The following is a 12,195-nucleotide window of genomic DNA, read 5'->3' on the forward strand; positions in this document are numbered from 1 at the left end:
GGAAACGTTCTGTTTTTAGCGTCACCACTTTAGTAATTAACCTACTTTAAAGATTTTGCGCACACTATTACAGACAGGATGGACAGAGTCCATGCGATTTGCTTGTATTTTTAATAGTTATTGAAATATGTCTATATTTTTAACAGCCATGTGACCTCAGAAAGTAGGCCGTCGCAACTGGGTCGCTCTAATCAAGTGACCTTAGATTATATTTGATTTTGAGGATTTTTCTATAAAGGTTTAAATGTGGAATAATGATGAAATATGTGGACGGATAAACAGACTGACAGTAATCAGGATACAGGAAGGATTTCACAAAACCAGTATAAAGTTTTTTTAATGATGTGTCACTTTTTTATGCTGCAGTTAAGTGCAGTAAGTAAGTGTACAGAGCAGCAGGGCTAAAATTAGGCAGTAAGTGCTTTCTAATTTCAGGAGAAGATAATATATCAAAGGCAGGGGGCTGTCTGAGGCTGACGAGCCGTGTTTCAGAGTTTCGGTGTTTCTGAGTTAGAATAACCGCCGTTATATAAAGCGCTGCTAACGCAGGACTCACTAATGGATCCTCCAACAGTGAAAATGTCAATCTGTAAACGATTAAAACTGAAAAGAAAATAACAAACGGGGGCTTATTTCTCTTAATTAATTAATTAATGTGTGTCTGATTACAATCAGATAATTTCCTATTTTGGCAGATGTTTTATCACAGGACCACCCTTAGCAAGAGGAAACAATTATCCAATTAACAAATTAATTAACTCAACAAATAAGTTCAATTAATATTTGGATACTGTGGTTTATGTTTCTAGAAAGTTCAAATCAGATATTCACAGCATAGCAGGAAGCTATAGAAAGCTATAGGAAGCTATAAGAAGCTATAGGAAGCTATAAGAAGCTATTGGAGAATATAGGAAGCTATATAAAGATATAAGAAGCTATAGGAAGCTATAAGAAGCTATTGGAGAATATAGGAAGCTATATAAAGATATAAGAAGCTATAGGAAGCTATAAGAAGCTATTGGAGAATATAGGAAGCTATATAAAGATATAAGAAGCTTTAGGAAGCTATTAGAAGCTATAGGAAACTACTAGAAGCTATAAGAAGCTATAGGAATCTATAAGAAGCTATTGGAGAATATAGGAAGCTATGCAAATATATAAGAAGCTATAGGAAGCTATTAGAAGCTATAGGAAACTATAGAAAGTTATAAAAAGCTATAGGAAGCTATAAGAAGCTATAGGAAGCTATAAGAAGCTATAGGAAGCTATAAGAAGCAACAGAAAGCTATAGCAAGCTATAAGAAGCTATAGGAAGCTATAAAAAGCTATTGGACAATATAGGAAGCTATACGAAGATATAAGAAGATATAGGAAGCTATACGAAACTATAGGAAACTATAAAAAGGTATAAGAAGTTACAGAAAGCTATAACAATATATAAGAAGTTATAAGAAGCTACAGGAAGCTTTAGGAAAGTATTATAGGCTATAAGAAGCTATATGAAGCCATTAGAAGCTATTATAAGCTACAGGAAGCTATAAAAAGCTATAAGAAGCTATGTTTACAAAGGCAATTTTAGCCAGACACCACCAGTCACCATCATTACCATTATCACTGTGCTGTCCACAGCATGCTTTGATATTTAGACCACCATAAACAGGTTATAAAAGGAAAGAGATGACCTGCCTTCCTCTCTGATAATCTCTGAAACTGGTTTCAGGATAGAACTCATTTAAATGTCTTTACATAAAATAGCAGCAGTATAACTTACAGACACAGGCCTGCATAATAAAAAATATTTTTTCTCATTATTGCATTAATATCCCCAGCGTCAAACAAGCAATAAACTGCTGAGGGGGTTTTAAGGGTGTGGGTGGTGCAGGGTAAGGTGATGGAGGGGGGCTATTAAAAACAGAACTGAAGGAAAGGTAGGTTGAATGAAAACCTCTCCACGTAATTATGAGAATAATGATGATAATCATCGGGCTCCACTTCAGTCCTGAAGTTTTTATGACCTCCTCCTCTCTCCAGAAGAGATGGCTGAATACGAGCGCGGAGGGAAATGAGGTGCTCCGAGTTTCTGAGAGCAGAAAAACAACTCGGATTATCTGCGAATCCCTAAAGACGCAACAAGAATACGAGAAAGAGAGAGAAAATAGAGCAAATGAATATTATTAAAGAACTCCAGCAGATAAACAACTGCGTTTATTGCCCTCATTCTCTCTCTCTCTCTCTTCCACCTTTAAAGTCTCTGAATGTTTGTATGTTTGCTTTTACTTATTATTAAATCATTACTTTGGCATTATTATTTGTCCACCCGCTACACTCTGTCCACAGTTAATGAACGTTTTTTTGTATTAGCACCAACTATTCAAATAATGAACATTTTAATCATCGACTACTATGTTGGTAACTAACCTTTTTCATAATTTAATCAATTGAAATTACTTATTTCTAATTTTATATATATTTTTTCCTCAACTTGGAAAAAGTCAACATGACATAACATAGCAAGACATAGCATAGCATAGCATGGCATAACATATAATATAATACCATAAATCATAACGTAACATATAAACCATAGCACATAAAACAATACATATAACATTACCTTAAACATAACATAACATTTGTCATATAATCTAGCATACATAAAGCAAAACACATAACATAGCATAGCACAACATAACATATGACAAAGCAAGGCATAGTATAGCATAGCATGACATAGCAAAGCATAGCATTGCATAACATTTAGCACATAACACATAACATATAACATAACATAATAGCATAACACATATCATAAACATAACGTACCATAACATAACATAACACAACATAGCAAGACATAGCATAGCATAGCATAGCATATAACATGTAACATATAGCATATGAAATATTAGATATAACATCTAACATAGCAAGGCATAGCACAGCATTTAACATAATAAAATAACATATAACAATTATCCATAAAACATGAATAGGTGATGAAACAAAAGGGTAAATTATATGTCTGAATAACCCAGCTATTTGACTTTTAACCCTGTATAGCTCAATGCTAAGGGCCCAATGGCAATTTTGTAGTATACAGTTTGTAGTACTCTATAATCTATAGTATATATATGTATATAGTATATATGAGAATAAGAGAGATGGAGAAAATACAGCAAATGAATATTATTAAAGAACTTCTGCAAGCAGATACAGATAAACAACTGCTTATATTTCACTAAAAGAGGAGAAAAAAAACAGACAAAAGCCTCATAAATCCATCAGATGATGTAATCCCTCAGCAGCAGCGGATTATCAATCAGGGAAATTGCCAGAGAGATATCTGTAAAATCTCAGCGGAATTTGGGAAACACGCTCAGTGTTTTATTTTCTTCTACACCTGCTCTTTATCCAGCTCAGGCTCTCAGCTGCAACAATATCACAGGGATAAATAGAAAACAATAACAACAACAAGAAATAAAGAAAGTTTAAAATACTAAAAAAAAATAATGATTGTAAATGCAGATTTGTATGTTTTTAGTTTATTCACAAATAAAGGTTTAATCATATTATATGGTATATCACTATTTCTCTTCACTGAATCTTTCTGTATCTATTTTTCCTCTTTTCTGATTTATATTTCTTTTTATTATACAGTACACAGTTGTCTCGGCGGGTGAAGGGTGGTAGTGGTTTTACTTGCAGAGTGTTTGTGTAATTGCTGAGGATGAAGGACAGATGAGCATCCATCCACCACAGTGCTGCTTTAATCTGATTACTGCACTGATCCGACTCATCTATGGGACTTCACTCCTTCTTCCCAATCTCTAAGCCAATTACTCTCCTAAACGCATCCAGAAATCCACACGAGGAGCTAATCCAATCTACAGTCCTGAACATCTGCCCATTAACATTAACACAGGGGCAGGGAGGTTAAAAAACAATCCTCAAACACAAATAACAGGACATCCTGTACTTTAGTTATACTGCCTATGAATCACGCAGAACCGCATATAACGTGATGACATCAATAGAAGGGAAAACTAAACAATAACTGGTTTAAGGGCTTTTTATTTCTTGGCCTGGAAAGAAAAATTGCCTCTGGTCAGTCCTCTGGAAAAGTCCGTTATCTGGGGTTCGCTTTAGTGATCCTACGCACATAAAAAATTATGCAAGGAATTGCGCTATTAAATTAAGCCAAACTGAAGCATATTAGCTTTGGTTTGTCTCAACAAGGATAAAAGAATAAACAGAGCTGAGCTTGGGTATTGTAATTTGATGGGAATGTAAATGGTTGGGTAGTAAAATACGTAAATTACATTTTAACTGTTGAGAAATTACCTTTACTGACTTACTGATGTTTTAAGCTGCGATGTAAACTCAATAAAGGCAGTCTGAGACACTTGCTCTGGGAGAAGAGGACATTCTACCAAATGAGTATGCGATGGTTCTGACAGAGTTCTTGTGTGTGAAAACAAACCAGAGCCAATAAGCCCCTCCCCTAAAATCTCAGAGTCAGGCCTAGCACTGTTGGAGTGGGTTAGCCACAATGCTAACAGACAGGGCTCTACAGGGTTGGAGCCATGATGCTAACAGATACAGCAAGCGTCAGCACGGTTGAGAGTGGGTTAACCACAATTCATGTAGTAAAATATGTGAATTATACTTGTGAATTAACTGTTGAGACATTATACTTACTGACTTATTGGTCCTTTAGGCTGCAGTGTAAACTCAATGAAGGCACAGAGGTTCAGACAGAGTCTTATGTGTGAAAACAAACCAGAGCCAATATAAGCCCCTCCCACAAAATACAAGAGACCGTCCTGGTTTCGAACTCATTTATTTATTAGTGTTAAAAAATAATTATTCAGTTAAGCATGATTATCAGGTTAGGTTAGCTTCATTTGTCTGATACATTGAGATAACTACTGATTGTATAAAGCAAGAACAGTGCAATGTTTTGCAAAAATTAAGCAACCACAGCTCGATAGTGCCTCTGCTGGCTGGTTGCAGTATTATGTGTTGTAGCTCAACCTTTAACCTTTTGATGTGTTCTAATCATATTTTATATTTCTTATTTTGTTTTTATATCTCTGGTTTGAAGTCTTCATAGCGTTTTAAAGATAATTGTTTCTTCTATTAAACATCACTGATACACGCTAGCTCTCTCGCAGCATCTCGAGGGCTAAAATGGACCGTAGTAGCTTTGGTTTCTTTTAAGGGTAAAAAGAATAAACAGGGCTGAGCAAGGGTACTGTAATTTGATGGAAATGGAAATGGTTGGGTAGTTAAATACATGTATTACACTTTAATTACACTGTTGAGAAATTACCTTTACTGACTTACTGGTGTTTTAAGCTGTGGTGTAAACTCAATGAAGGCAGTCTGAGACACTTGCTCTGGGAGAATAAATAAGTAGACGTGTCTGGCTCTACCGCTACCTGGTTTCTACCACATCCTGGTAGCAAATTGTGTAATTTTATAACATGTTGGATATTTTGGGCTTAATTTCTGTATAACAGAAGTGTGTAAAAGCATGCTGCTCATACTTACATACAGTCATTGATTTAAACCATCCATCCCAGTAAAAGCTGCCAGCTGCAAGAGGCTTCTTAATAGTTAATACCAACACAATAATACCTACAGTGCCCTGCTCTGAAACTCATTATTCCTCTATTGTCTCCTATCTCCACAGCAGCCCACTCTCCAGTATCCTGCAGATTTGGGGAGCTGGTATTATTTGAGTTATTCCACTGACTTTCCACAGAAATTGTGTGCCCACTTCCTCTGTGTGGAGACAGAATTGACTCTGAAGAAGCTTCATATACAGCTGCTCCACATCAAGAGTGGAAACGATAAAGCACTAAATGTACTCGGTTCCAAACTATCTCTGCTTCAGAAAGAACATTCCATTTTCTCCCTGAAAAATAACTTTACAACCATTAGAATTGGTTTAGAACGTTTTTTTGAGGTCTCAGAACAAGCTGTGTCTTGGTTTTGTAATATTTAACATAAAATAATACATTTATCAAACCTTAAAGATGACCTTTTAAGCAGTAATATCACTGATTGTGTGATTAAAACTTCACACCTCGAGACCTCGAGCAGTTTGGACTGTGTGGCTCTCCACTCTTCCTCCAGACTCTGCTCCCTTGATTTACAAATCGATAAAATGTAAAATTTACTGATGATCAGTGATGGTTTGGAGAGTCATGTCTACCAAAAGTACAAATTGATCTTACATAATATCTTTATACAATATATAAGTTTTACGTTTTTAACTGAATTACTGAAATAAAGTAACTTTTCAATGATATTCAACATTTTTGAGATGCACTTACAAAGTATAATCCCTTAGTCTTCTTTTGTCTGGTTTTGTCTGTTTATATGTTTGTTAATGGCTGTTCCCAGTTTATTTTCTGTCTCAGTTTATGTCTTGTCTCTTGTCAGTTCTCTTGTTTTAAGTTTATTTTTGTGATTTGTTTTAAGATAATTTTGTTAAAATCACTTGCAACCGTGACACTATTTGGATACGATGCAGGAAAGAAGGCGAAACACAATGTGAATAACAATGACACCTGATTATTTCATTGTTTAAATCAAAGAAGAATATCAGCTGTATGGAATACTGTGCTCCTACGTTCATTATTTCCACCCCTTTTCCAAGACTAACCAGTCATACTGAAGCAGCCGGTAAATAAAAAAACGCTTTAAAATGACCAAACTTGGTCTTGGTCCTGTTTTATGCCAGCAGTAAAAATCTCTACTGACATGCATTAAAAAAATCTATGCCTCATAAGGCATTATATATTATAATATTGCACGCCGACTCTCTCGACTAACTGATTTAAGTAAAATATTACATGGTTCACTGGTGCTTGGATGTGCAACTTCCTTCCTCTAATCCTGCTCTCACAAAAGCTACACATTAATAGATAAAACATATTTACGGATCAAAAACTGAATTATAATCACATTTGGTTTCGAAGCAAAAACTCCAGTTTTAAAGTAGTCACACTGTTTAATAGTTTAGTAGCATTATACTTCATCCCAACAACCCCGACAAAAACAATACCAAGAAATCTGTTAATTCTCAGTTCTGTTCTTATGGAGGATGACAACAATTAAATCTTGCGAAATAAAATAAAATAAAAAAGTCAGCGGAGTTTCCCGGAGCACATCCCAACACTTAAGTATCCAATCTGTCAGCAGCTGGTTTCGGAGATGCGGGGTTTAAGCACAGCCAGAGCGTTTTGCCTCTGATAACCCCCCCTGATTTGCATAAACTGGTAATAAGCATGAATCCCTACCTGTCACCAGTAACGTCCCCAGTCCTCTATAAAACACAGAGCTCTGAGAAACTGCAGTACACTGCTCAGAAAACAACACGACTTAAACATTGCTGTTTTTATTCCCTATAACTCTTTAAAAATGTAAAAAAATTACAGAATAACAGTGACTATACTGACATTATTTTACTAATTAAACAAGAATTTCATATAACCGACACTGGAATCATAAGTCGTTCTTTTCTCAGTGTTCCTGCAGGTCCTTAAAAAGTCTTAAATTAAAATCTGGGTAATTAGAGTCTTAAATTGTCTTAAATTAGTAGGTTTTAAATTTTTCAGACTGTGCGTTTAATGCCGGTGGAAAAGGGACATGCTAATTTTAGGGTGACTTAGCTAACATTACCAGAAAGAGAATTAAGGTTAGCAGAGAGCTAGCTAACATAGTAACATTAGCGGTGAGTTAGCTACGTTACTGTAGGTTAGCGGAGAGCTAGTTAACATAGTAACATTGGCAACGAGATAGATAACATGCTAACAAAGTAACATTTGCAGAGAGTTAGCTACGTTACCAGAAAGAGAATTAAGGTTAGCAGAGAGCTAGCTAACATAGTAACGTTAGAGTTAGCTACAATACCGGGAAAGAATTACGGTTAGCGGTGAGCTAGCATACATAGTAACGTTAGCAGCAAGTTAGCTACATTACTGGGGAAAAGAACTAAGGTTAGCGGCAAGCTAGCTAACATAGTAATGTTAGCGGTGAGTTGGCTACAATACCAAGAAAGAATTACGGTTAGTGGAGAGCTAGCTAACATAGTAACGTTAGCAGCAAGTTAGCTACATTACTAGGGAAAAGAACTAAGGTTAGCGGCAAGCTAGATAACGATTACATTAGCGTCAAATTAGCTACATTACCGGGAGAGAATTAAGGTTAGCGGAGGGCTAGCTAACATAATAACATTTGCGGCGAGTTAGCTACAATACCGGGAAAGAATTACAGTAAGCGGTGAGCTAGCTTACATAGTAACATTAGCACCGAGATAGACAACATGCTAACAAAATAACATTTGCGGAGAGTTAGATACATTACCAGTAGAGAATTAAGTTTAGCTAGCTAACATAGTAGCGCTAGCGGCAAGTTAGCTACGTTACCGAGAGAGAATTAAGGTTAGTGGAGAGCTAGCTAACACTGTAACGTTAGCGGCGATTTAGCTACTATATACGGGGAGAGTATTAAGGTTAGCAGAGAGCTTCTACCAAAGTAATTATGACTACATTTTTGTGTCTTAAATTATATTTAATAAAGGCATTAAATTTGACTTTTAAAATGGTGCTAGAACCATGGTGCTAGTTTCTATTCTCAGTGCTGAGCATCAGCCAATAAAGTCCAATCTGATCTTTGTGTTTGTATAACATAATAACATAAATAATAAACCAGACTATGTGCAATAAACTTAAACAAAGTGCCATAATAATGTGCAGCACCTCTCCTGCTGTACTTTTTGTATATTGGATTTTTTTCAATTTATATTCTATGCCTCTTGTGTGTAGTCCTTGTTTACTGTAATGATTGAGTTAAAAGTGAATTTAATTAAATTCCTTTATGAATAATATATTAAAAATATATATATAATATAATATATTTTTTATTACAAACACACAGGCCCAGGGTGGACCCAAGAAAGGCCCAGAAACTCAAAAATTCTGACCAGGACAGTTTTCTCCCTCCATTTGAGCCAGTAAACAACCAGAACAGCGAACATCTCGAGATCTAGGCTGATAAACCCCGGTTTTATATCCAGGTTCAGTCAACAATCCTCCTGCTGGTGTTGAGCTCAGGCTTTTCCTCTGTATTAAATCTTGTTTTTTGGCAGAAAGCTCTTAAACATGTGGATTCCTGAGCAGCGCTGAGAGCAGTGATGTGGCTGAACAGGCTGGATAAAGTCTACACACCAGTTTTGGAGGCGAAAGAAATAGAAAATCTTGTGCGAGACAGAAAATAGGATTTCACACCTTATGATTTCCAGCAGAAGTGCCAAATGTGACGGTATGGCAGCCCAGCTCAGAAACTCGACAAAATAAACACAAAAATACTCAGAAACACAGAGTCAACCCCTGATTTCCAATAACCACGTCCAGATAAAGTCCAGCCTGACCTTATTTTTGGTCTGTTTCAACACAGATGCTTCAAAACCGAAAAATAAAGGGACTAAATGGGTTCTTTGGAGCAAAACTTCAGAAGTTAAAATATTTAGAACATCCCCATTTAAGGAAAAAAAAAAAACTAAAAAGCTTCGAAAATTTGATATTGTTAAAATATAGTACATTGTAAAAAAAAATGAAAAAAAAAACATGGATTGAGTGATTTTTAGCAAACAATTCATTGGTTAAAATAAACTAAAATAAACTGAATTTGGAAAATGGGCTTTTTAAAAAATGCCATTTTCCAAAGCCTTTATCTATAGTGTCTGTAGTAAACAGTGCTGGAAAAGAAAAGTACTGTTTTTAAAATTTATATAAAATAAAATGCAGCATTAAACGCACATTAAAATACCACATCAACCACTTCATTATCCACTGGCGGCTCCAAACCTCCGAGCCCAAATTCACCAGCTGTCCCAAACAGAACCACCAGAGGGAGACACAGCAGAACAAACCCAGAACATATGCACAGATCAATCAGATCAAACAGATCAATCAGATCAATCAGATCAGCTTCATAAAACATCTCAAACCCGCAGCGTCCAATCAGATTCAGCTCTTACCTGCATTCACGATGGCGTCCACCTCCAGCAGTGTGATGTCACCTTTGTAGAGGGAGACTTTATCACACAGGTGTGCGGGACGGGGAGAGACGGGGCGATCATCCTCCTCTTCTTCCGCTGCAGAATAAATAAAGATATCAAAAAGGATTATACGGGTGCATCTCAAAAAAATTATTATTAATAATAATAATAATAATAATAATAATAATAATATATTTGTAAGTAAGTAAAATATTTTCCCGCACTTATTTCAGTTCAAAGCTAAACAACAAAAAAACAAATCAGGCTTCCAAAATGATCATTTTAACCCAAAGGATCAATAAATATGGGACTTATCTTTATCTTTAATCAAAGTAATTAAACCATGTGATTATGTAATAGCATTATTAAAATACCTGAGCTGTAGAAGGTTAAAGCAAAATTAGCTTAAAAATAAAGCTGTTTAATGCTGTGATTAAATAAGATGTGAATAGGAAAGAAATCAGACAGACAGCTGTCCTCCGTCTCACTGTACCTCACTATATAAAACACTGTAAACCACTTTATAAACCTCAGCACTGAACTGAGAACTGTGGGCAATGCTGCCATCTGCTGTACTGCCAGCAAAACCTCACACTGCACTCTGAACAACACACTATTACTTTCAACTAAAATCAATGTAAAACGTCTTTTAAATGTAACTTTTATTATTTTCAAACATATTAAACATATACTGATTATTAGTCCAGTAGTTGCAGTGCTGTACGACCCAGACAACCTGCTTTTTATTTTATATTATCAATGACTTTATTACTGCAGTATTTCACCTGTCAGACTAATTCTAATTCTAATTCTCTTCTCTGCTGAAACTGAGACTCAGTCCTTAATCACGTTAATCTCCAGTTTCCAAGAGTTTAAAGGTGTAGGAAACAGTACTCACCACTCTCTGGCTTCTGTATCTGTAATTTCTCTACAGAAAAGAAAGACTTATTCTTTTAATAGTTACAGAGTTCTCTGTGTTTTATCTTTGTCTTTTTCTAGTTATTATGATGAAAATGTAAATGTGCTGTAGTGTATGAATGTAAATTCTCTACAATTCACCAGTGTTCAAGGTTTGATCGGTAATTTAGGTTTTAATTCTACTAGCTCACTAACTCTTCTACAGGGAAGCTGCACGTATTAATGTTCAATAACTGTGTTATAAATATTGTATGTGTATATATATTGCTCTTAAAATGATGAGTTTCTTTGATTTTACCAAATTGAAGATGATCACAAGCCACCAAACCAAGCTGAACTGCCTAAATTTTTGTTATCCAAAAGCAGTGTGTAAGACTGGTGGAGGAGATTAACTGGACCTGTGATTAAAAACCAGGGTTATTCCACCAAATATTTATTTCTGAACTCTTAAAACTTTATGAATATGAACTTATGAACACCTTGTGCTGATCCACATCACCCTAAGAGTGATGAGAGGAAAGAGCGCCATCTACTGTACCCACCAAGAGAGATGGCAAGCTGCATGACCGGGATTTTAACCAGGAACCACTCAGACCACACTTGATTACTTGGAGCCCTGTATACTGCAAATCTGTCCGTAAATATAAATCATTTTTAGAATTGTATAGATATTTTTGCTTTAAGAATAAGTAAGTTAAGTAAGTTAGCCTTTTAGTCTAAGTTTATGTAAAAAGTATAGAAAACGTATAGAAATACAGAAATCAGCACTGATTGATGTGTTTCACGTGAGTTTGAACACGGTTTACTTTACGATTTTAATAAAGGTGTTTTATTTCTCAGTGGTCACTGAGAAATGTGTGTTTACACACACCTGGTAATCTGATTACTGCAGAAGACCAAAACTACAGAGTCAGATCAAAAGACTCTGCACTTAAAAAGTGTTAAGCGCTGAAAAAAATGTAATGCCATCAGAATGATATATCATATGATATGATATGATATCACATTAAAATCTGAGGGTTAAAGCCTGAATGTGGCACTGATGCCCTGCAGATACACTCCTCCTGTCAGGTCTGGCACCAGTGCAGAATCCTGCAGGATCATGTGTGAACAGGTCTCAGTCGAATAACTGGACTAAAAGCTGCAGTAAAAGTAAATATTCTGTACATTTATTCACATTTTTAAATAAAATATCACATTTAGAG

General features: G+C 35.6%; 1 protein-coding gene across 3 annotated transcripts in view; it reads right to left on the bottom strand.

Annotated features, from left to right (window-relative positions):
- Positions 1–12,195, bottom strand: part of macrod2 (mono-ADP ribosylhydrolase 2) — an 836,537-nt gene that overhangs the window by 816,985 nt on the left and 7,357 nt on the right. For all 3 annotated transcript variants that reach the window (XM_022685268.2, XM_022685265.2, XM_022685267.2), the window contains exon 3: positions 10,052–10,168. In XM_022685268.2, coding sequence (XP_022540989.2) covers positions 10,052–10,168 — 117 coding nt within the window. The remainder of the gene's footprint in view (positions 1–10,051; positions 10,169–12,195) is intronic.

The sequence above is a fragment of the Astyanax mexicanus genome, chromosome 7, assembly GCF_023375975.1.
Source record: "Astyanax mexicanus isolate ESR-SI-001 chromosome 7, AstMex3_surface, whole genome shotgun sequence".
NCBI lineage: Eukaryota > Metazoa > Chordata > Actinopteri > Characiformes > Acestrorhamphidae > Astyanax > Astyanax mexicanus.